At 43.3% G+C, this 23,689-nt stretch overlaps 1 protein-coding gene across 6 annotated transcripts in view; it reads left to right on the top strand.

The window, feature by feature from the left end:
* The window catches only part of TF (transferrin), a 62,836-nt gene extending 39,410 nt beyond the window's left edge, over positions 1-23,426 (top strand). For 5 of the 6 annotated variants that reach the window (XM_030816428.1, XM_030816429.1, XM_030816427.1 and 2 more), the window contains 13 exons: positions 314-446; positions 1,244-1,299; positions 1,793-1,971; positions 2,736-2,913; positions 4,138-4,292; positions 9,193-9,286; positions 9,884-9,919; positions 11,282-11,434; positions 13,029-13,164; positions 15,498-15,562; positions 20,063-20,247; positions 21,690-21,879; positions 23,225-23,426. In XM_030816428.1, the coding sequence (XP_030672288.1) occupies positions 314-446; positions 1,244-1,299; positions 1,793-1,971; positions 2,736-2,913; positions 4,138-4,292; positions 9,193-9,286; positions 9,884-9,919; positions 11,282-11,434; positions 13,029-13,164; positions 15,498-15,562; positions 20,063-20,247; positions 21,690-21,879; positions 23,225-23,259 (1,595 nt within the window). In that variant the 3' untranslated portion in view covers positions 23,260-23,426. 6 annotated transcript variants of the gene reach the window in all.
* Positions 23,427-23,689: the final 263 nt, after the last annotated feature.

Here is a 23,689-nt window from a genome sequence, read left to right as displayed (position 1 = left end):
GAGGGGACCTCTCTCTGAGCTGTTCCAGCCTCTGACAAAGCAGGGAGAAGGTGTGCTGAGAAAGACCCGAGATAGGCCTTGGTTAATGGGAAGCATAGGCCTGTTTCCTCTGATGGATGGTGGCAAGACAGAGGTCAACTTGTTCCTATTAGAAATACTTGATCTTGATGAGTTAGCATAAGGCCAAGCTGGGACTGCATGTGCTGGTTTGGTTTTAGTCCCCTCTGTTCCCTGATGGGCCTGGGTGGGGTGATGCCATTGGCTGTGGCCAGCCTCACTCATGCTCTATTGTCCATTTCTCTGTGCTGAGCAGCAGTGGCCAATTTCTTCTCGGGCAGCTGTGTCCCTTGTGCAGATGGGACGGACTTCCCCCAGCTGTGTCAACTGTGTCCAGAGTGTGGCTGCTCCACCCTTAACCAATACTTCGGCTACTCAGGAGCCTTCAAGTGAGTGAGATGTCTGCTGCTCCATGGTGGCCAAAGTGCCAAATGTCCTCAGGGTGAGAGTTCTTTGCTGGTCCAAAGCCGAGCCCTGCCTGCCTACAGGGGCATCAAGGTGGCCTAATCCCCTCCCAGTGAGTCAGAAGCACAACCTGGGACTCCTAGGCCAAGCCAGCCCATGTTCCCTTTCATCTGACCCTGACAAGCAGGTCCTTTTTCTGGGGGCCCTTCCTTTCTCCCCAGAGCCCTCAAGCCTGGTCAGTCTCCTCTCGGTGGATCGGGCAGAGCCTGAAAGGACAATCATGCCTCTAGTGTCTGGGCCCACTATCCAGGGACTGGCCCTCTTCCCTCAATCTCAGCAGTGTTACCTGCTCAGCACACTGCCTATCTCCTGCCCCCATTACTGTCTCTATCTGGGAAGCTGATTTCTTGCTTTCTCTTTTTACCTTGATTATATCCTGAAGTTTTACAACCAGCCAAGGGCACATTTTCACCCTCAGGAGACACTATACCATTATCTTCTATTCCAGAAGTTTAAAAACTCTTTTCACATGAAAATATCTTCAGTTGCATTTTGCTTCTTTGGGTTATGAGGCTCTTTTTATCTCGTGTGAGCTCATTCCCCCATCTCAGCACTGCCCTGGAGGTCTGCACACCATGGTGTTGCTTCAGCTACGGGGCTGCACAGAGGCCTTCCCCAGGCTCTATCCTTGTGTGAGTGCTGGACAGTGTGATCAGACTCTGCAGGTGCAGGAGAAGGGCCTGCCCTGCAGGAGCCCTGCTGATGTGTTTCTTTGACCCAGGTGTCTGAAGGATGGTGCTGGGGATGTGGCCTTTGTCAAGCACTCGACTATATTTGGTAAGAATGGGACAAGAATCCACCAGGGCCCCTCCAAGTAGTGGGTGTTCTTTTTTCATGTTCCCTTTTTCATGCTCAGTAGTTGGACATGAGCATACTGTATTTCTCCTTTATCATTGCCTGGGTTTCTACCTGTGCAGAGTTAGGCACCTACGGGGTCCCCATCTGGATTCCTGGGCCTCTTTCCATCATTCAATCTGTCTACACAGTGCCTCTGCCTCTGGGGTAGTGTTGCTATAACCAAGGACTGGGGGTTGGTGCTGCTAAGGTCAGGCTCATGGTGGAATGAGGAGCAATCACTGCTGCATGGGCATCAGAAGGCTTTACCTGGCTGTGGGGTCTTGAGCAAGTCATTCTCCTGCATGTTCTCTGGCCTTCAGTGGTCACTCCAGGCCTCTCAGCTCATACTTTCTATGATCAATGGAATTTCAAGGATGGGCACCACAGCCCATGGCTCTCCTGTGTTAAGCTCACCTGGGCTTTCCCTCCCCAGAGAACTTGGCAAACAAGGCTGACAGGGACCAGTATGAGCTGCTTTGCCTGGACAACACCCGGAAGCCGGTAGATGAATACAAGGCCTGCCACTTGGCCCAGGTCCCTTCTCACACCGTCGTGGCCCGAAGTATGGGTGGCAAGGAGGACTTGATCTGGGAGCTTCTCAACCAGGCCCAGGTATCCCCACCTGCCACCCTCCCCTCCAGCTTAGTGCTCCCTGCTTGGATTTGGGGGTTTTCCTCCTGGCCATCTTCTCACTCTGGAAGTCTGTGTGTTCAGGATACAGTGGGAGCCATGCCACATGTCATTAAGTTCTCTAAAATCTGGGACTCCTCACAGAGCAGCAGGGAGCCTGCTGTGGTGCTACCGTCTGCCGCCCTTGCCTTTCTGGCTGGTGACATCGAAGAGGCTCTGTATTGCTCTATTCCATTCCTTTCTACCTAAACCAGACCTTCAAGGCCCAAAGCTAAGCCCCTCCCCAAGGAGGCTTTCCATGACCCTTCCAGAAGTAAATGATCTCTCTCCCCATGCCCCTCAGCCTGGCTGTGAGGGGGCTGCCTGCACAGCGGCTTTACTTCCCAAGAGCTGTGTGATTTGGGCTCAGCCAGCTTCCTCTTGCCCAGTCCTCCCATCTGTCCACTGAGAGTTTGACTGGCAACCACACAGGGCAGCCTCTGGATTAGCCACATTTCTTGTTCTCACCGATGTCTCAACCCATTCCGGGAGACAGGCACAGAAGCAGGTTCAGGGAAATCGCGGACCCACGAGGGCTACAGGCAGAGGAAGTGCTGGGTGAGCAGGAGCAGGTCCGACTGTCCTCTCTCCTGGCATCTTGAACTTTTTCATGTTGTTTCCTGCAGAGATTTGTTTTCTCTTCAGTCCCATTTCTCAGCCTCCTTTCTTCTCTGTTGCCATCCACTATTCTGTTTTTCTATGAACAGGAACATTTTGGCAAAGACAAATCAAAAGAATTCCAACTATTCGGCTCTCCTCATGGGAAGGACCTGCTGTTTAAGGACTCTGCCCACGGGTTTTTAAAAGTCCCCCCCAGGATGGATGCCAAGATGTACCTGGGCTATGAGTATGTCACTGCCATCCGGAATCTACGGGAAGGCACATGTGAGTACCTGGGAAGAACCAGGTGACCCCAAGCACTTGGGAAACCTAGTGAGCACAGGGGCCAGAGATTGAGTCTTTTCAGGGACCTGCACACCTCTCCTGATGCTCCTTTTTCTGACCTGTCTGTGAGCCCAGTGTTAGACTGATGCTGAATGGCATTAGTCATTATGAGTGGCCTTGACAACGCCACCGGCTTTAAAGGAAACCCACATTTAAAATGACGTGGACTGGTTCAGTATTTCCTTTGCATCAATCAGGACTGCCTTACCTACTTTGTGAAGCCAATTAGCTTATCATGGAGTAAGTGAAATAGAACAAAATTGCTATATATTGCACATCTCCAGCCAGTCAACATGTACCATAATGAAGAGGCGCTCTAAGAGAGGTTGATCCCAGTCCTGAATTTCACTGAGTCACTGCGGTTTTGCTTGACCATTCATTTATTCAGCAGACATTTATTGAACATCTAGCCATATGCTCTGCTAGGTGCTGGACATAGGATGGCATGACAAATATATATTTGATTCTGTTGTCCTGGAAATTTCAAACTGGGGAGAAGATAAATGTTTAATGAATAGTCATGCTATTGGATGATGAATTACAAAATAAGAGATATGCTTAAAAGGGGAAAAATATGACAACAAAATACCATGGCCCTATGAGAGTGCAAAACAAAGAAAAACAGGCCCTGGACTTGGGGTTAAGGCACAGCTTCCTTGAGGAAGTGACTCCAGCTCAGTCTGAAAGATGAGCAGATGTACATTTATTCATCAGACATTTATTATGCTGGCCATGTGCTAGCATTGCCCTAACCCTGAGGATGCCCTGGTGAACAAGACAGGCAGAGCCCTTTCTCTGTTGGAGCTTCTGTTCTCCTGCAGAAAACCTGACAATAAGCAATGAACATATAAATAAGAACACCTCTAGTAGTTAAGTGCTATCTGAAAAACAAGAAGGAAAAAAACAGCCAGAGGTCATATAGTGCCCAGAGGCTGGAGAGGAAAGTTGGCTTCTCGGAAGACATAAAAAACTAAATTTAAATGAGAAGTCAACCAAGAGATTGTGCATTGACTTTGCTTTCTAAGGTGATTAATTCCTTGAATGGGGTCTGTGTGTTTATTGCTGGCAAATCCCAGCATTTGCATGAAGACAGTGAGTAGTGCTGATAAACACCAGCCAACAGCTAGGGCTGCTTTTGATCTTTGTTCTTTTTTTATGCCATAGGCCCAGAAGCCCCAACAGATCAATGCAAGCCTGTGAAGTGGTGTGCCCTGAGCCACCACGAGAGGCTCAAGTGTGATGAGTGGAGTGTTAACAGTGAAGGGAAAATAGAGTGTGTATCAGCAGAGACCACCGAAGACTGCATCGCCAAGATCATGGTATGTCACTCCAGCCTTCCTAGGGCAGCATCCCTGTCATTCTGCCTGCTGGCCCCCAAGACTGAGCTAGGGAGTGTTCCTGGGAATGATGCAAAAACCTGGCTCCCAGGAACCTTGCCCTGACTATGCGAGCACAGCCCCACTGGAGGTTCAGAATCTTTGAGCTTGTGGGACTACAGGTGCATGCCACCATGCCCGGCTAGGATACTCTTTTGATCAACAAAGCAAATTTGTACCTGCTTGGATCCTACCAGGTACTCAGGATCTTACCACAGTGATCATGGCACACCACTGGTCTCAGGACACCCACACCATGGTCCAGCCTCCCTAAGCAGGCACCACTCAGCCTGCCCTTTCACCATACACTCATACGAGGAGGAAACTGAGCCCTGTGGGCACCCTTCAGTCCCAGCTACTTTGGAGGCTGAGGCAGGAGGATTGCTTGAGCCCAGGAGTTCAGGGCTAGCAACTTAGCAGGACCTTGTCTCTAAAAACTTTTTTTTTTTTTTAAGAAAGAATATTCCATGTTGGCTTACAGAGAATTTTTAAAATCCTGAATGATATAAAGAAGAAATAAAAAGTACTTATAATCATGTAATTCAGAGAAAATTCCCTTATTAGGATCATTTCATGTAGGTTGCTTGCTACCTTTTACTCACTCACAGTATCTAGTAAGCTTTTCCCATATCATAAATCATTCTTGTAAAACCTAATCTGGAGCTTCTGTGTTAGTGCACACATTGTGATGGGGGAGCATGGTTTGCCTAGAGAGAACATGAAGTGCCAAGCTCCACTCCCCCTCCTCCCCACATTTCTTGCCCTCTGTGTCTCTTCCATTTGGCTATTCTTGAGTTGGATCCTTTATAATAAATCAGCAAATATATTGAAACAAAGATGCATATTATAAAGGCACTTGTACCTCTTGCCATTGTCAACTGATTTTTGCTGAAATATGTTAATTCTACTTTTTGAGCACTTATGAATAACCATGTATCTTCAGAACTATCTACCATGAAGCAAAAAGGGACCATCAACCTCATTATTTTATATTTCATACAATTTATAAATATCACTTTATACTATTTTAACATACATTCCATTTTAATCTTTGTCTGAGTCAAGACAAGAAAAACCAAACTAAGTTAAAGCAAAGCCTACAAATTCAAAACCTGAGTCTATACAAATCTGTTAGCAGTTTGAGTGGCTGGGCTTCAATATTATACTCTGGATGTGATACAATAGATAAAGTTTTTACGTCTGTAAAAAAAAAGGAAGAGCAAAAGACTCTTGGGAACATGTGAAATCTTAAATGAAGAAGATTAAGTACAACCAAATGGGAACATATTTTAAAACGTTCTTCTTGGACATCATAATTTGCTCTCCTATGAAGATGTCATCGTTTGAGCCTTTAATGTTGGAAATAGCTTACAGGTGTTGGGGCAGAAACCAAAGACCAACATTGCCATGTTCTGTGAGACCATATCCAAGTGGATGATTGCTGGATAGGTATGTTTCATGCATAACATTTAGTTCATAAAATTATATGCTACTTTAGGAGGTCCAGGGTCCGTGGATTAATGAAACAGAAGTAACCATTATCATTGCTAGTAAATAATTATTGGAAACAAAGTTGAAAGACATAGTTTATTTGGTCCCACACCTGTGACACATCATCACTGTCAATGGGAAGCCACTGACCTGTCCCAATTTCCCAAGGTTGTTACTGTGGACACCATGGCTGCAGTAGAAAGCGAAGGTGAGTGTGGAAAACAGATTCCAGAGCGACCAGTGCCTTCAGTTATTGCAGTAATCATGCTCATGAGTAGACACACAGGACTTCCAAAGGGAGTCATCGTCTTGCATAGAAACATCATTACTGGTATTACTGGGAAGGCAGAAAGGATTCCCAGACTGGAGGAGGAAGATGACTACATTGGATATTTACCTGTGGCCCATGTTCTAGAATTAAGTATTGAGCTTCTTTGTTTTTCTCATGGATGCCTGCTTGGCTACTCTTCACCCCAGACTTTAGTGGATCAGTCTTTAAAAGTAAAAAATCGGCTGGGCACTGTGGCATGCAGCTATAGTACCAGCTACTCAGGAGGCTGAGGTAGGAGGATTGCTTGAGCCCAGGAGTTTGAGTCCAGCCTGGGAAACATAGTGAGACACCATCTCAAAAAAATAAAAAATGAAAAATAAAAAAATTAAAACCGGAAGCAAAGAGTCTACTTCCAGGTTGAAACCAACACTGATGGCAGCCGTTCTGGAAATCATGGATCAGATCTACCAAAATGTCATGAATAAAGTGTATGAAATGAGTAGTCTTCAGCACAATCTGTTTATTCTGGCCTATAATTATAAAATGGAACACATTTCAAAAGAGCATAGTACTGGATTGTGTGACAGCTTTGTTTTCTGGAGATTGTGAAGCTTGCTAGGTGGAAATATTCAGCTTTTATTGTACAAAAGTGCTCCACTTTCTGCAACATGCAGCAAGTTCATGAATATCTTTTTGTTGTGGTCAGTGATACAGACTCACTGAACCTACAGGGGCTGGAACAATTACAGATGTGTGGATTACAATACTGGCAGAAGTGGGAGTCCCATTAGTTTGCTGTGAAATTAAATTAAAGAACTGGGAGGAAGGTGGATACTTTATTAATACTGAAAAACCACATCCCAGAGGTGGAATTCTTATTGGTGGCTAAAATGTGACAATGGGATGCTACAGAAATGAAGCAGAAACAAAACTGATTTCTTTGAAGATGGAAATGGACAGAAGTGGTTATGTCCTGGAGATGCTGAAGAGTTTTATGGTTGTTCACAGGTGATCGATCATAAAAAGGACCTTGTAAAACTACAGGCAGGAGACTATCTTTCCTTTGGGAAAGTAGTGCCAACTCTGAAGAATCTCCCAGTAATAGATGACGTTTGTGCATTTGCAAACAGTTAATTGTTCTTATGTCACTGGATTTGTTGTGCCAAATCAAAAGGAACTAACAGAACTAACTTGAAAGAAAGGATTTACAAGAACTTGGGAGGAGCTGTCTAACAGTTGTGAAACAGAAGATGAGGTGCAGTAGTCCCCCTTTATGTGAGGTTTCGCTTTCTTGGGTTATACCTACAGTCAACCGTGGTCCAAAAATGTTAAGATACTTCGAGAGAGAGAGAGAGCACATTAATATAACTTTTATTATAGTATAATTGTTGTTTTATTATTGTTGTTGTTAATCTCTTACTGTGCCTAATTTATAAACTTTATCACAGGCTTGTATGTTTAGGAAATACACATTGCATAGGGTTTCAGGTCCCAAGACTGGGGGTCTTGGAACATATCCCTTGAGGATAAGAGGGGACTACCATACTTAAAGTACTTTCTGCGGCTGCTATTTGAGCATGTCTGAAAAAGTTTGAAAATCCATTAAAAATTGGTTTGAGCCCTGACCCATGGATCCTGAAACTGGTCTGGTGACGGGTGCCTTCAAGCTAAAACACAAAGAGTTTAATACACATTACCAGGCAGACTCTGAGCGAATGTGTGGAAGAAATGATTTTTCTCTTTTGGCATCAGTTTGCTACAGTGAGCTCAAATCAAATAGGAAATTATTTGAAATGCATGTTTCAAACTGTGAGGCAAGTTTGAAACATTCCTCATATTCAACCTAGACTTTTACTTCTTAAGACATCACCATTTTCAACAGACAGGATTAGTAAAATAGTAGGAGAGCAAACTTGTGTCTGTCTTTTTCCTTTTCCCCTCCTACAACTACCTTTACCACCTGTGACTGTATTGTCAGTTTAAGGAGTTTTCTGAATCACAGTGAGGAAGAAGATTTCTAAAACCTCAAGTTTCTAAACATGACCTATATGTTCAGTTTATGACTTTTTAAAGTTTGGATGTGTAGAGGGAGGTATTGAAATAATAATATAAAGTGACAGTTGGGGGGTGCTTTTTAACTTGCAGTATTAAAAAAATGCAAGGCTATTGATGTGAAATTACATACATTTCAAATGCTTATGAATCAAATCATTATTGAGGATAATATTTGCTGATGTGTAATTATTATCTTGCATGAATTGAGAGAAATAAATATGGCCATACTTATGTTTTAAAGAAAAAAATGATATTTTAATATTGATAAGTATTCCATAGCATGGATGTGCTTCCATTTATTTAGCTATTTCTCTGTCATTGAGCATTTAGTTTAATTTTCTTTTTGCAATTATAAATCACACCTGTTATTTTTGCCCACTTACACATTTTGTCCAAATAGTTGCCCACCAATCTGATTGTTTCTATGGTTTATTACTAGAAAGTATATTGCCAGGCCAAAGGGAAATCTTATAAACCTTGTTGAATCGAAGCATCTCTGAAATCTGGGGCTTATTAGAGCTGAGATTTAGAACATTTGAAAATATTTGACTCATTCATTAAACACGTTGTATGCACGAAACATGGAAATAGCACTCAGCCAAGGAGGCTGACATTAGAGGCTAGAGCCCCCCTTCAGAAGGTGCTGTGTCCCACAGCCACAGCCACGAGTCTCTGACTCCACTCATCCATCTGCACGTGAGAATTCTTGGTATCAGAAATGTGTTGTAGGAGTGTCTCTGGGACAGTGTGTCCTACGAGACGGCAAGAGGACTGAATGTGGGTCTTTGCTCTTGAACTAGGCACCTGGAATTGATGATCAGTTCATGATGGTTGGGTGAAAATGAGAGTACATTTGATTTTCTCTGCTGAGTGTGCCTGGCTGATCCTTTGGGGGTTCAGTATCAGCACCTGCTGTCTCCCTGGCATTCATGTGCTGGGAAGGTTGCTTCAAGGAAACAGCTGGAAAAGTGGGTGGCACACGAAACAGCCTCTTTTCATCTGCTATGATTTGCTGTGTGTTTGCAGAATGGAGAAGCTGATGCCATGAGCTTGGATGGAGGGTTTGTCTACATAGCGGGCAAGTGTGGTCTGGTGCCTGTCTTGGCAGAAAACTACAATAGTAAGTGATGGGGAGCACCTCTCTGTGTTTTCTTCCCTCAGGGCCATGGAGAGAGGAGATGGAAGAATCATAGCCTGATTCATACCACAGCTGCCATAAAGCGTTCCCTCTCTGAGCACCTCCTACTTTGCAAGCTCTGGGCTCCTTCATCTCAAATCCCCACAGTCATCTTGAAGGCAGGGAGTTACAGTACATTCCAGAAATGGGAAATGAAAGTTCTGCACTGGGAAGTCCTCACTAAAGATGACCCCATTGCAAAGGACACCTGGGATTTCTGGCAGTCTTCCAGATTCCAAAACTCACACTTCTCTCACTGCCCTGTTGCTAGGATTTAAATATAGTCGGCCAGCACTCCTCTGTGGGCTCAGTGCAGACAGAGCAGGAAACTTGACATTCACAGTTTGTAGATAAATTCTAGAGGCCAGGAGGTGAAATGGACTTGCATGATCCAGAGAGTCTGGACTTGTTGGGAATTGGTGACATGTATAGACAGTTTTCTCTGACTTTCTTTATTCTTAGCTGCAGCATAAAAAAAAAGGCATGGTTTCCCAATCTGTAAATTAGGGTTTAACGCCTTCTTCATTTTCCTTCCTCCAGAAAACAGCCCTGATTGTGAGAATACACCAGAGGCAGGTGAGTTTAAATTGATAACCTCTGGAGTTAAAAGATAAATTCCCATTGTTTTGGGGAATTGGTTAGATTTAAAATTCAAGTATATAAGGTGCTGTAAGAGACCAATTTTTACAATGCGAGAGAATCATGGAAGGATAGTAATGGATAATGATGGTTATCCCTTTACACTTGCCATGGCTTGAACATAGGATTTTTCATTTAATGCTGTAAGGTAGGTTTTGGCATCCTCTAAGGATACACAAGTGGACCCTAAGCTCAGGGAGTTTACAGACAGATCGTCTAGGATTATATATCTAGGAAGGGAAATCCAGGTCTTTCCCACTGATCCTCACCTTACATGACATGAGGCCTGCAAATTTTCAGATAAGAGTAAGCACCAACCAAGGAACTTTGCTTATTTGTTCCTTACAGGGCTCAATAGAGAGCCTCACACAGGCAGATATCAAGGAACATAAAATTATCTGACCTTCTAGCCAGGGCTGGGTCCAGGAACCCAGGCCAACCTGGCTCTCACCCAGGGCTCTGGGTAAGGGTACATCTGAAGAAACAGAGCAGGAGCAAGTCAGGAAGTCCTACACCAAGGCGAGCACTGGCCCCCTATGCTCAGGCCCCTGCAGGTCACATTCCAGACAGCCATTACTGTACAAGGCTGTCGTTGCCACTTCCACTGATTATAACCTCCCAGCCTCTCCCCATCACTTGGGGAGCTAAGCCCTTCAGCAGATATAGAAAAAGCCATTCTTATTCTATGGATAATAAAGATTCTGTTTTCTGTTGGAAACTGTAATCGGAATTAATTAAACTGGCAAACTGAAGTCATAGGTTGATGTTCTATTTCTCATTTTAAGGACCAGTATATATTTGCTGCTGAAAATGGCAGCTGACTTGATATTGACATTTTCCATTTTGCATATTTATTTTGGTATAAAACTACATTCTCCTTACCAGAAAATGTTTGGCCCAATTTTTCTCTTTTGCTTATTGATCTTTTACTACTATATCTCAACACATGTTAATTTATGAAAGTTTGTGGTTACATTAGCTGTTTCAGTATCCATTCCTCTGATAGGACTCATTGGACGGTGAATTGCTGGCTTATAACTTCAGTGACTTTATGCACTTAGGGAAGGGTTATACACACAGCCATTGATCTAATGATGGTGTTTTCACAATATTTTGTTTTTAAAGTTCAGATTAATCTCCTCCTGACAGAGTTCCTTGTACTTCCCCTCAGTCAGTTACTGGAAAGATCCTCTCAAGACACAATGACTGATTGAGGATATCTTTGCTTCCCTAGGGAAATTGATTGGAAGCAGACACCCAGAGGTGTTAATCCATCCTTTTCTGGTGTCTTTCTTGTAGGGTATTTTGCTGTAGCAGTGGTGAAATCAGCTTCTGACCTCACCTGGGACAATCTGAAAGGCAAGAAGTCCTGCCATACGGCAGTTGGCAGAACCGCTGGCTGGAACATCCCCATGGGCCTGCTCTACAATAAGATCAACCACTGCAGATTTGGTGAGTGAATATTGGGAAGGAGGGCTGGTGAGGGCCATGCCAGAAAGCAGGGTCCTGCTTTAGGGAAGAGGAGTGTGGCGTAAGATGCTGTGGGCTCTGGTTCTAGAGAAGTAGAATTTGGTCAAAGAACAGTAGAATTTGCTGTCCTCAAGGACATAGCAAGAAGGGCTGGGAGGGCTGGAACTGGGTTGCTGAGTTGGGATGGTTCATCTAGGTTGAACATAATGGCATGAGTGAATATACATTTATCTCTCATGAGAAAGACCAGAGGTGAGAAGTGCATGGCTGGTATGGTCATGAGAAACCCAGGCTCCTTCACACTTTCTGCTCCTCCATTCTGAGCATAAGACTTCCATCTTCAAGGTCACCCCATGGTTGCCATCGCATCCATGATCCAGGCAGCCCCAGTCACCAAGGTATTACAGCAAATGGAAGTTTATGCCACCTTTTTAGAGGAGCTCTCTAGGAAGTCTAACCAGTTATTTCAGCAAACTTCTCAATGCCCAGAACTTAGGTACATCACCATACCTAGCTGTAAAAAAGAAATGTAATCTTTCATATGGAAATGTCCCTACCCCAGATAAAACCAGATTTTTGTTACAAAGTACAAGGAGAAACAGATATTGGGTAGACAGGTAGCAATCCCTGCCACAAGGTTTTGTAGGGAATGTGAGTGTGGGTGATCCCGGGTCTTTTTATGGTGTTGGCAATCTCACCAAGTCCCTGCCCAGCTCCTAGGACCCTTCTAAGCAGTAGAAATCACCTTATTTTCTATGTCCTCTGAATATCACCAGATATGAGCTTATTTCTACCCTGCTTAAACTTTTAAGTGTAAGTTATCCCACAGACAGATGTTTTCCAGTGGTTTTGATTTACATTAGCTTCCTAAGTACTTTGTCCCTGCCACCTCCAAATTTGGGCAACTCTTTAAAAAAGAAAAGGCCTCTAAATCTGGTTATTAACCAGGAAACCCTGTGGGGTTGGGGAAGTGGTGATGAGAGTATGTCTCTGTACCAGGGTGCTTTGTGACACCACTTAGACATGAAGCAAAGTGCAGCCAGGGTGACATTCAGAAAACTCAGGATCCCCACTGACAAAGGCACTACCTCTGCTCTCCTGAACCTCCTAGCACTTTTATGGCCACAGGAGAGCAGCTGATCTGCAAAGAAAATTCCCCATCCCTTTCCTGAGGTTGGAGATGTAGCAAAGCCTCTTCTAATGAATGGCAGGGAATGGGAACATCTGAAAACAGGTGGCACAAGCTCAGGAAGCAAGACCTTTAGTCTTCATCCTTTTTCTGTTCCCTTTCATGACATTTTTCATTTCTTCTTTGTTTAGCGTAGTGATGACATCATTATTGTGCTCAAATAAATCCCCTCTGCCCTGAATTGTAATGGTCATTAACTCCTTTTCCCAATGTCAATAGGTTCCCCTTTAAAGCCTATAGCCTGGCAAGTCCTGGGTTGGTGGTGGCTGGTCACAGAATTAATGATATATTCTACTTATTCTGGGCCATGCAGCCCTGTTATCTCTTAAGTAAAAGCTGCTTGCATTGACTCAGGAAAAGCTGACTTCCTCTTGTCCTTCTGCGCAGATGAATTTTTCAGTGAAGGTTGTGCCCCTGGGTCTGAGAAAGACTCCAGTCTCTGTAAGCTGTGTATGGGCTCAGGCCCAAACCTGTGTGAACCCAACAACAAAGAGGGATACTACGGCTACACAGGGGCTTTCAGGTGAGTCTTTTAACCCTGAAACAAACTGAATAATATACAAGCCTTGGCCAGATTTCTTTTAGGAACTAAGGTAAGATTCTTAGGTTCCTATTCCGTTAGTGCTGCATGTATTAAGAGAGTAGATTTCACAACCAGATGTAGAGCCACATGGGGAGGGGCAGCCAGACTCCCCCAGGATGCTGACATGGCTGTCAAAGACAGCAGAGACTTGTGTTTGGTACAGTTTAGCAGTTTTCAACTGGTGATGATTTGACCTGCAAGGGACATTTGGCAATGTTTGCAGATATTTTTTATTGTGACAATGTTGGGGTGGGGGAGGAAGTGCTCCTAGCATCTAACACGCAGAAGCCGCTAAACATCCACCAATGCACAGGATAGCACGGTACAACAAAGAATTATCCAGCCCCAAGTGTCACTAGTGCCTCGGCAATGATACCCTACTGTAGTTGGATAAACACTGAGTCGAGAGTTTGGCTCAAGCTTTTCCATGCACCTCTGGATAATCCAGAACAATACCCATCTGGAAATACAGAATAGTACATGATTCCTAAATTCCTAACTACAATTGTACTTTATGGAGTGCCTGTCATTCATTTTCATAGAGACACCTGTGTACCTTGCTTTTTTTTTTTTTGGAGACAGGGTCTCTCTCTGTTGCCCAGGCTGGAGTATAGTGGCACACTCATGGTTCACTGCAGCCTCAACCTGCTGAGCTCAAGCAATCCTCCCACCTCAGCCTCCCTAGTAGCTGGGATTACAGGCATGCACCACCACACCCAGCTAATTTTTGTATTTTTTTGTAGAGACAGGGTTTTGCCATGTTGCCTAGGCTGGTCTCAAACTCCTGGACTCAAGCAATCCTCCTGTCTTGGCCTCCCAAAGTGCTGGCACTCACAGGCGTGGGCCACGTCTGGCCTACCTTACTACTTTTTAACTACCCATTCTGCTTTAGGCCTTCTGTTATCTGGTGGTTCATGAATCCATGAACTGCACAATGATGATGGTATTATAATTGAGCTTCCCAGTAATGCTGTAAAAAACAAAAGTCATTCCTCTTTTCCAGTTAGAGCCACTTTGTAAGTTAGATTAAGTACAATTCACATTCCCCAAGTTTCTAATTTCACAAAGTAGAACGTGTTGTTTTCACAAAGATTGAAGAATTTGAGGGACTTAAAATAGAGTTCCCCTTTGCATTTTTATACCTTATCTTTTTCTGGTGATGACATATGTTTGAGAATTATAGGTCATGAGAAAAGGCTCAAATAACATGTATGTATAAACATGCTTAAAATAAACGTGTATAAAGGTTTCTTTTTCTAAACATGTCTTATAAAACTTAGCTATGAAGTAAAATGTACCAGACTGATAAAAAGACTCCAGACTCCAAAGAAAATAAAATTAAATCAATATGTGGCACAATAGGTACCCCGTCTTCTCAGCTAGCTACCCCCAAGACTCTTGAACCGATGCAGGAATAGGCAGGTTCTTTTCCTTGAAGCAAGGGGATTAAAGTACATGGAGAGCAGGATTGGGTCCATTGTCCAAAAGTCCAACCCACTCGGCTCATTGAGGAGGGCCTCGTGTAGACTTTGAAGTACACACTAGTTCATCATCTGTGTGGTATGCCCTTTCAAAGGACTGGAAGACAGTCAAAATTAAAACTAGAACCCTACTAACCAGAGTTTATTTTGTTATTATTTCTTTTCTGAAACTTCTTGGGGACTTGTAGCTCAGAGATGTGTTACAATCCCCAATACCACACCCAGAGATATGTGGCCTGGGAGTTAGTAGAGTCAGGTGCCTTTATGCCAGGTTTTGCCATATTCTCTGCATTTCTCAAAAACAAAGACAAAAAACCCCACAACATAGCAAATGCTCCATAAATGTTAAAATTCTTTTTCAAAGGAATGAAGGACAGCACAAATTGCAATTTGTGATGGAGTTTCAATCTCTCACAAATGTTGCCTAGACATTCGCCTTGTACAAGAACCTGAAGGAACTGAGTTTTTCATTCATATGCTGGGGGAGGCATCACCTCACTGAAAATCAATTCCCTACCATCCTTGCTGATGTCAGGGAAATTATGTCATCTCTAAGAGAAACTGTACAAAAAATTAAGATTTAGTATGTGGAACTGAGATTGTAAAACTACAATCAATTCAGAGTGTTTTGTTTTTGTTCTCTGTATTCCTTACATTGCTTACTGTTAGAATGGAAGTTACAGTTGCTATTTTCAGATGGCTGTCCTGAATCTATAAGGTAGCCCCCTGAATGACAGATAAGTCACTCTGACCACCTTTTTTTTTTCTCTCCCACTGTCTGGACCTCTGCAGGTGTCTGGTTGAGAAGGGAGATGTGGCCTTTGTGAAACACCAGACTGTCCTACAGAACACTGATGGTAAGTGCACCTGCTCTTCTGTCCCCCTAGATCACTAGATCCTGGTCACTGGTATTCACTTGTTTTCAGGGATGCCTTTGTGGAAGTATTATGTACACTGACAGACTTCAAAGCTCTGATTCTCAATCTGTCTGCTCAGTGAAGAGAGACATGTTCACCTGAGTGCGCAGAATGATCAGGATCATGGGGCCCCCAATGGCCCTAAATCCTCCCCAACGCACATTCCCACAGCTGCAAGCCTTGTGCTCCTTTCCCCTAAATACTTCAGTGCCTATTTCCTAAGAATAAGAGAATCTCTTGCATACCCACAGTACGATTACCAAGATCAGGATATTTTACATTATGTGGATTTAATAATCGTCACGTCCACAGTCCACATTTAACTGTTGTCAGTTATCCCAGTAATGCCTTTTATAGCTATTTAGTGTATTTCTGGGCTGTGTCCATTGAGAAGGCCTAGAGGTAATGGCATACCAGCAGGAGTAAGCACCAAGATATTGGCTTGTAAGTACTCTTCTTTGCTAAAAGGAACCAGAACTCCTTGGACAAATAGCTGACTTCAGGGCTGGGGCAGGAAAAATACATGCTGAGCCTAGAACACACTGAAGTGCTCAAACAGTGATGGGACACTCAAAGCATACAAGAACCAGTTTGAAGGATCTCCTGTTGCCAAGTCTGGGAATTTTGAGCATTAAAATAAATAATGATAGCAGTAAGGGATAATAGCCCATTGAAAGAAATAAGAATGCATTAGGCAATACTGATTAAACAAATGAAGAAGGGAAAACTAATCAATGTGGAAGGAATGACAGAGTTAGAAAACTATCACTTGGCAACCAATATACTGATAACTGATTCAAGCAAGAATCATCAATGGGTGTTAACTTGTGGGTGAACACTGGACAGCCGTAACATTAAAAACAAACAAAACGAAGCAAAACAAACATTGGCCAGAATGAGCGCTCCACACCTGACCCCTCAGTATCACTAAGTGCTAGCAGAGCCCACTGGAATTCGGGCTGTGAATACTTCCCTGCCTTCTCTCATGTTCATTGCCCCAACTCCTCACTTTTCCTGGGCAACTCATCCAGAATGAACCAGCTCAGCACCAGCCCCTCCAGGAAGCCTTCCCAGATGGCATACCCTGTCCTACAAGAAGACTCCTCTGTTCATATTGCCATTATGATTGAATTCGCCACACTCTGTAATACACTTTGGCTACAGAAACTCCTTGAGCTCTTTTTCTTCCTCTTATATTCCCAGCACCTAGTGCAGCACATAGTACACAGCAGTTGCTAAGAATTTGTTTGAAGAAATATTGGGTTGACTAATTTTCCTTTCTTCCCTCATATTATTGCTTTTTCCTTTAAGGGAGTGTTACCCTAAGCTTGGCTCTTTGCCACCCTTGATTTCTTTTGGTACTTTTCTGAGTAGAGCTCCCTTCTCTAAGCTTTGACTCTCTTACTTTTTGCAATGACTCAAAAATTCTTCCCTCCTGAATAGAATTAAGATAGGAGGCCTGACATCCAATCTCAATTCCATTCCAGTCTATTTCCCAAGGTGTCACTTTTATGTAGAGAGTACATTGGCATTGCAATTGTATTTTTTTACGTGTGTATATGGATGTCCTCATATATTGTAGTTGTATATATACAATCCATATACAACTCAACTGTCCTCATCTTTCTGTCAACGTTCCCTCCTCTTCTCCCAGCCTCTATCCTTATAGAGAATCCTGCTATACTCCCTGCCCATCAGGCCTAGATTAAGTCTGTCAGTCAATATCTTATTTCTTCAAAATGTGTCTTTTTTTAAACTAAATTTTATTGTTTGTATTTAAGGTAGACAACATGATTTTCAAGAGCCAAAGTAATTTTGATGTATTGTAAGTTTGGGAACTACTGGTCTAATATCCCTGACTTAATATCACATTCCTGATAAATATTACTAAATATAGGTCACATCATGTCTGATTCATCATACTTATATTTTGTACCTTCTTACCTTCTTCTGTTATTAATTTATTGCTTTTTCAACTTATATTTTAGATTGAGGGTACATATGCAGGTTTGTTACATGTTATACTGCATGATGCTGAGGTTTGCGGTATGATTGAACCTGTCACCCAGGTAGTGAGCATAGCACCCAACAGGTAGTTTTTCAACTCTTGCCCCCATCTCTCCCTCCTCCAAAATCTGTCTTAAGTGCTATGGTATATACAAGAAGGAAGACACAGAAACACATGGGCTTTTTTTTTTTTTTTTTTTTTTGAGATGGAGTCTCACTTTGTTGCCAGTCTGGAGTGCAGTGGTGCGATCTCAGCTCACCACAATCGCCACCTCCCGGATTCAAGTGATTCTCCTGCCTCAGCCTCCCAAGTAGCTGGGACTACAGGTGTGCACCACCATGACCAGCTAATTTTTGTACTTTTAGTAGAGACAGGGTTTCACCATGTTGGCCAGGATGGTCTCCACCTCTTGACCTCATGATCTGCCCGCCTCAGCCTCTCAAAAAAAAAGTGCTGGGATTACAGGCGTGACTCACTGTGCCCAGCCCACATGGGCTCTTTTATCTCAATTTGTGTGTGTGTGCATATTGTAGGTGTGTGTAGGAAAAAGAATGTTAAAAATGTACCAATTTTGAAGGCGTAGACTATGAAATTACAAATGCTTCAATATTTTCTTCCCAATACTTACATGGCAGTTTATAAATTTTCATCAATAAACGTGTATTATTTTTATTGAAAAAGCATATTTTTAACATGCCCTTCTAGATGCCTTCCTAGCCAGACTGAATCACCTCCCATCTGATTTTTCTTAATTTTCTACCTTTAGGTTCTGGCTCATTCATTAACATCAATTTCCATTCATAAGTCCTCACAAACCCACTTTTCCTCTTGCCTGAGTGCCTCACATACCCTACTGCCTGAGATGGTTCCAGAGGTGGTCTCCTCTCTCCGTTAGAAACACCAGGCACACACCTGCCCCCAGTCTCGCCTGCACTCTCCTTTCCTCCCACAGAGAAGCATTCTTTTCTCCTCCTCTCATCCTACACACACTATAAGAGACAACCGAAATCTTGCCTCCTCCAGCCAACTTCTTAATTCATTTGTTCTCAAAGCCCTGGTTTGAGCTCACACAGCATCTAGAGTGGTTTACAAAATATAAAATATTATTATCCCTGCCCTGAAATTTTTGTTTTGGTATGTGTGTTATGTTCCCCTCCAATAAGATTGTGCCTTGGAGAGGGCTGAGAACATAGTATCATAGATAAATGAATAAAATAACATAAAATAAAATAAAAATACATATACCCTTTGAACTAACTATTCCACTTCTATGTAAGCACAATTATATGCCAGTAACACTCATTTTAACACTACTGTAGTGGCAAAAAATTGTAAACTCCTCAAATGCCTATTAAAAGAGGAATGGTTTAAAGATACTCTTATAGCCACACTATGAAATATAATACAGTAGTTAAGAAGAACGAGCTTGATTTATATGTACTGACAAGAAGAATCTATAAGGTATGTAAACAGTTGGAAAAAAAAAGCTACAGAGTTTTACATTTGTCAAGATCTAACACTAAACAAAATTAGAAATATGTGAAATCCATATGCACACGTAAAAAAATATGTGTAATGAGTCGTGGATGGAAACTCGCAAATGTGATATGAAAGACTAGCACTGTAAGACTGAGTGAGATTTGGAGAGTACAGGAAAGGAGGCTTGTAGTTAATATAGAGAGGTATTCAAAAATTTGTGAGTGTGATCTCATGTGTTAGTTATTCAGTTAAAGAAAGAAAATTAAATGAAAAATTCATTTTTAAAAAGGTTGCAATCCTGAATTATGGGAGAGAAATAAAAATTAGCAAAACATATTTGCAAAGTGCCTTAGGAGGAAGGAGCTGAAACCCTAAAAATGGGTGAGATTTTTTTTTCAGAGACAATACAGAAAAGAAGAGGCAAAGGGGCCGAGATGGGATACAGACCTGTGTCACACAGGCGTGGGCACATTCTCATTTAGAACTGAAACAAGGGAGTCAGAGTTAAAATTCTGGTGCAGATTCCAAAGGTGTTCTCTGAGGAAAAGTTCTTTTGTTTGGAGATGCCATGTGTTACAGCACAGAAATTGATCAACCTGGCTTAGAGCGTCACATTCTTCCTCTGCTGGAGCAAGAGGTACAGAAGGAATTGGAATTTAGTGGAATTGAAGATCTTTTTGAACAGCATCTGCAGAATGTAGTTCATTCTCACCTGGCTGGGTAGGGAAGGTTGGAAGGGGGTGGTCAATAATCATTCCTGGTCACTGTGAGTCTGGTATCACCTTGTAGACCACATGGGTGTCTCTTCCTGTCCACATCACTGTAACCCCAGTGTAGGCACTCCTGCTGGCCAGAAGGCCCAGGTTCTCTACACACCACTGAGTCAGTCCCATATCCCCAGTGGGGCACCTTGACCAAAGCCATCAGCTGAACCACCTTCTTCCTGTCCCTAGGAAATAACTCTGATCCGTGGGCTAAGAATCTGAAGAAAGAAGACTATAAGTTGCTGTGCCTCGATGGTTCCAGGGAATCTGTGTTGGAGTTTGAGAAATGCCACCTGGCCAGAGCCCCGAATCATGCTGTGGTCACACGTAAAGATAAGGAAGATTGTGTCCGCAAGGTGTTACTTAACCAGCAGGTATGGACCACCCAGGGCCTCCCACCTTTTCTTCCTAGATGGCTATAGGCTATTTGGGGGGAGTTTACAACAAGTGCAGCCATGACTCCAGCACTTTCTTTTTGAAAACTAGAATTTCATGCATTGTGCATTTCATGCCATGCATTGTGGACTACAGTATCAGTGTTCAAATCTCAGCTCCACAGCTTCCTAGGTGTGCCATTTTGGGTATATTACATAACCTCTCTATGCCTCAGCTCCCTCATATATAAAATTGTAATAATAATATTTTTACCTACTTCTCAGTTAGCATGAGTATTAAGTGAAGACATGCACCCAAACGGCATAGGAAAATGCCATTTCCTATAGGAAGTGCTCAAAACATATTAGCTGTGTAATTATGGAACTAGACCTCTCAGGCCTAGCTCTGCTTCTAGCTCCTGGTCACTGGTGTTTAGATCTGATCCATGTGCTCTTGGGACCACGAATCTGCCTTTCTGCTCCCCCTGACCTTGTTCAGGGGTACTCTCATTTCCTCTACTCCTGTCCTTCCCGAAAATGAAGAAGACAGCTCCTGTTTCCCAGCGCTTGTTGATACGAGTCATCAAGAGTGGATTTCTGTTCCTCTTGCCTAGGCAGACTAAGCACTGTTCTCAACAATCTGAAAAACACAAGACCCTTGCCCTCAGAGAGCCTGTCCTCTGGGGAAACAACCACTCAGGGCCAGTCTTGTTGAAGACAGGGACTGCCTGAGTATTCTAATCCTAAAGGCCCCTCCACATACACACATCACCTTCCTTTTGGGCATAGCTGCCTGCTGTTGATTCACCATTACCTTTTTTAAAAAAAAAAAATAAGATAGAGTATATTTAGAAGTCCTTTTAAGGTACATGATGACAATAATGAGCATTTAACATACATTTCCTAGCTGCTATATGGAAGGTTCAACATTTTGCAGTCATCATTTCACTTACAACATTTGGAGATCTGGAAAAGTTGAGTGGCTTGCCCAAGAAAGGATTCAAAATGCAGTCAAACATGAACTTTTAAGAACTACCTCTGCCACTCCTCTGGGAGGGTTCACATTTAACATCTTCTTTGACAATAACGTCTGAAAGGACATGTTACTGTCCTCTCATTTCCTATAAGCAGCCCCCAATGAAGGGCAATGAAGTGGGGAAGAGAGGTCAGAGTAGGCAGGCATGGGTGTGGGTGGGAGGGACTTCTCAGAGAAAGGCGAGACCAGAGACCCTATAGATGATTTTGGGGGCATCATGAAAGCATGGAGCTGGGTCCTAAGTGGGTACAAAATGGCAGATAAAGGAGGTGGAAAATTCCCAAGGCATACTCTGTAGCTTCCCTTTTTCCCCAGGGCTGGTTCAGAGCTTTCAAACTCTTCTCATCCATGTGTTCCCAGCTGCTAAAGACCACAGGTCCTCATGGACTTTCTGTTCACTTGACAGCGCATATTTGGAAGCAATGTAACTGACTGCTCGGGCAACTTTTGTTTGTTCCGGTCCGAAACCAAGGACCTTCTGTTCAGAGATGACACAGTATGTTTGGCCCAACTTCATGACAGAAACACATATGAAAAATACTTAGGAGAAGAATATGTCAAGGCTGTTGGTAACCTGAGAAAATGCTCCACCTCACGTGAGTAGGAGGAACAGCATGGGGAAGTGGCAACCAAACACGGTGGTGAGTGCTGGGGTGGTGGGTACAGGAGGGGTAGGCTGTGGCCCTTGGGATAGCACAACATGGACAAAATGAAATGGTGAGTGAACAATCTAAGCCCGGCATGTATGACAGGCTAGGCTGTATGGGCAGATAGTGAGGGGATACAGGCTCAGAGCACTAAGGTAGTGAACTTCTTGGGCATAGAGAATTCCATCTTATTTCTAAGAAAAGGACTAGGTTTATGTGCACATGCCATTGCTCTGCGGTAAACTTTTGATTCGAGTTGCCTTGTCCTACATGGTAGCCACCGGCAAGATGTGACTATTTAAATTTAAGTTAATTAAAATTAAACTAAATAAAAGATGTATTTCTTCAGTTCCTCCTAGCTGCATTTCAAGTGCTCAACAGCCACATGTGGCTCCATACTGGTCAGCAAAGAGAATGTTTGTATCATCACAGAAAGCTCTTTCAGACAGCGCTGCTCTAGACAGCTTCAACAATGATAGGTTCTGGTAACCATAAAGTTGCCATGCATGCTACTCATTTGGAACACCAGTTTCTGAGAACTGAAATAGAATAAAACACGCCTTTGCAGTATAACTATGTTGGGTGTAACTGAGTCACCTGAAAAAGTTTGGAAGCTGGGGAAGAACATGTGGTGGTGTAGGGCAGTTAGTCTTTCCACAGGAGTATGCAGATAAGGGAGTCTTGATCCTTATTAAAAGGCTGATTCTCAGAGCCTTGAGATACTGATTTAGAAAGTCTGTGCTAGGTCAGGTATCCGCATTTTAAAAGTTGCCCCCATGTAATTCTGACGGAAGCAGCAATGTGCTTGTCTAGGTTCGCTATTGTGAGAATCAAGTTGATATTTACCTAACCTATATCCTCCACAAAAGGAGACGGTCGGGCTCTGCTCTTCTTTCCTCCATCCTTAGCCCACAGCACAGAAACTGGCACATTGCAGGTGCTTTTTGCTATGTCAGTTCCTCACCTGCTTAAAGAGGTCAGGGAGGACAGTCTTCCTGGGCGACTCCCGGCCTCACGAACTCAGATGTGTGAGCCTCGCCCATAAGAAACAAGGTGGGGAACCCCGTAGGGCAGGAAAATCATGTTACAGCTTTGGTGTGGGGCACTCCCCAGGATAGGCACAGGAGCTGTGCAGGCAAGTAGAAAAGAGCACTGGGAGAACGGCCCAGTTCACAGAAGAGGAGGCAGCAAGTCTGCACACTTTGTACTGTGCTGAAATTGTTCAATCACTCAACAGTCCAGAAATAAATATAGGAAGATTTTGAAAATCCTACCTCTCTGCTCTGCTCCACAGCACTCCTGGAAGCCTGCACTTTCCGTGGACCTTAAAATCTCAGAGGTAGGGCTGCCACCAAGGTGAAGATGGGAGCGCAGATGATCCATGAGTTTGCCCTGGTTTCACTGGCCCGAGTGGTTTGTGCTAACCACGTCTGTCTTCACAGCTCTGTGTTGCCATGTGTGCTGAACAAAAAATAAAAATTATTATTGATTTTATATTTCAAAAACTCCATTCTTTCCTAAATATTTTCAACAAAAGGATTTCTTTATGCATTCTGCCTAAATACCTATGCAACTGAGCCCTTCCTTCTCAGCTCAAGATTTGTCTGGTCTTTCCCTACAGCTTTGTGTGTGCCATGGCCACACCTCCTGGGTACAGTTCAAGGAGACATCTTTTCTAAAAGGGTCTGCGTGATCATTAAAATATAATCAAATGTATACTGGTGTGTGTGTGTGCACGCACGCATGCGTATGTGTGTGT

Source organism: Nomascus leucogenys, chromosome 8 (genome assembly GCF_006542625.1).
Source record: "Nomascus leucogenys isolate Asia chromosome 8, Asia_NLE_v1, whole genome shotgun sequence".
Classification (NCBI taxonomy): domain Eukaryota; kingdom Metazoa; phylum Chordata; class Mammalia; order Primates; family Hylobatidae; genus Nomascus; species Nomascus leucogenys.
The sequence above is the reverse complement of the archived record's forward strand: the minus strand, read 5'-3'. Positions and strand labels throughout refer to the sequence as shown.